This window comes from Glossina fuscipes, unplaced genomic scaffold (assembly GCF_014805625.2).
Source record: "Glossina fuscipes isolate IAEA_lab_2018 unplaced genomic scaffold, Yale_Gfus_2 112, whole genome shotgun sequence".
Lineage (NCBI taxonomy): Eukaryota > Metazoa > Arthropoda > Insecta > Diptera > Glossinidae > Glossina > Glossina fuscipes.
Window position 1 is genome coordinate 3007679 of NW_023998455.1, and position 649 is coordinate 3008327.

Here is a 649-nt window from a genome sequence, read left to right on the forward strand (position 1 = left end):
TTTTCTTATTCAAATGCAAAAAGCGATAGTAGAAGGAGAAAAGGTAAAAAACATATTCTTTTGTACTTACTTGCAGCCTGCATTATTAACATGCCGATCACAATGAAATGCATTTTTGCTGTTCCAGTTGACGATAATTCAGTATATATATGTATGTATCTATTATTTATGTTATGTTTTATTTATGAATTTTAAGAAAACAATTTTTTTTTTTTTTGATTGAATCCGCAAAGAGATGTTTGTTTATTTAAATCTGAATAAAAAAAAAAAAAGAAAAATAAGTAAGAAAATTATATTCGGCCGCGAACGAATCTCTTATAACTATCACCGCTCTCCGTCGCCACGTCCCCAATATTTAATTCATAATTCAAAAAATTAACTTGTTGGACTCCACTCTCCACTCTCCACTCTCCTTTTATTTGATATGCAGTTTATTATGCTGCTAAGAAACAATGAATCCTCCACATCGTGGAGTCGATCATATATATTTTAGACAGTTAATGAATCTTCATATGAAAAATATAGAGAATAACTTTCAACATTCCGTCTTGCTTACCTTAAGCACATATATAGAGAGGAAATGTACAAAAAATAAAAGATAAAAAAAATGTAAACACGTATAGCTTTGTATAGGCGTGGCCGCTGTTTT

General features: G+C 30.0%; 1 protein-coding gene across 3 annotated transcripts in view; it reads right to left on the bottom strand.

Annotated features, from left to right (window-relative positions):
- Positions 1–211, bottom strand: part of LOC119639515 — a 20727-nt gene extending 20516 nt beyond the window's left edge. For all 3 annotated transcript variants that reach the window (XM_038036945.1, XM_038036943.1, XM_038036944.1), the window contains exon 1: positions 71–211. In XM_038036945.1, coding sequence (XP_037892873.1) covers positions 71–113 — 43 coding nt within the window. In that variant the 5' untranslated portion in view covers positions 114–211. The remainder of the gene's footprint in view (positions 1–70) is intronic.
- Between the last annotated feature and the right edge of the window lie 438 nt (positions 212–649).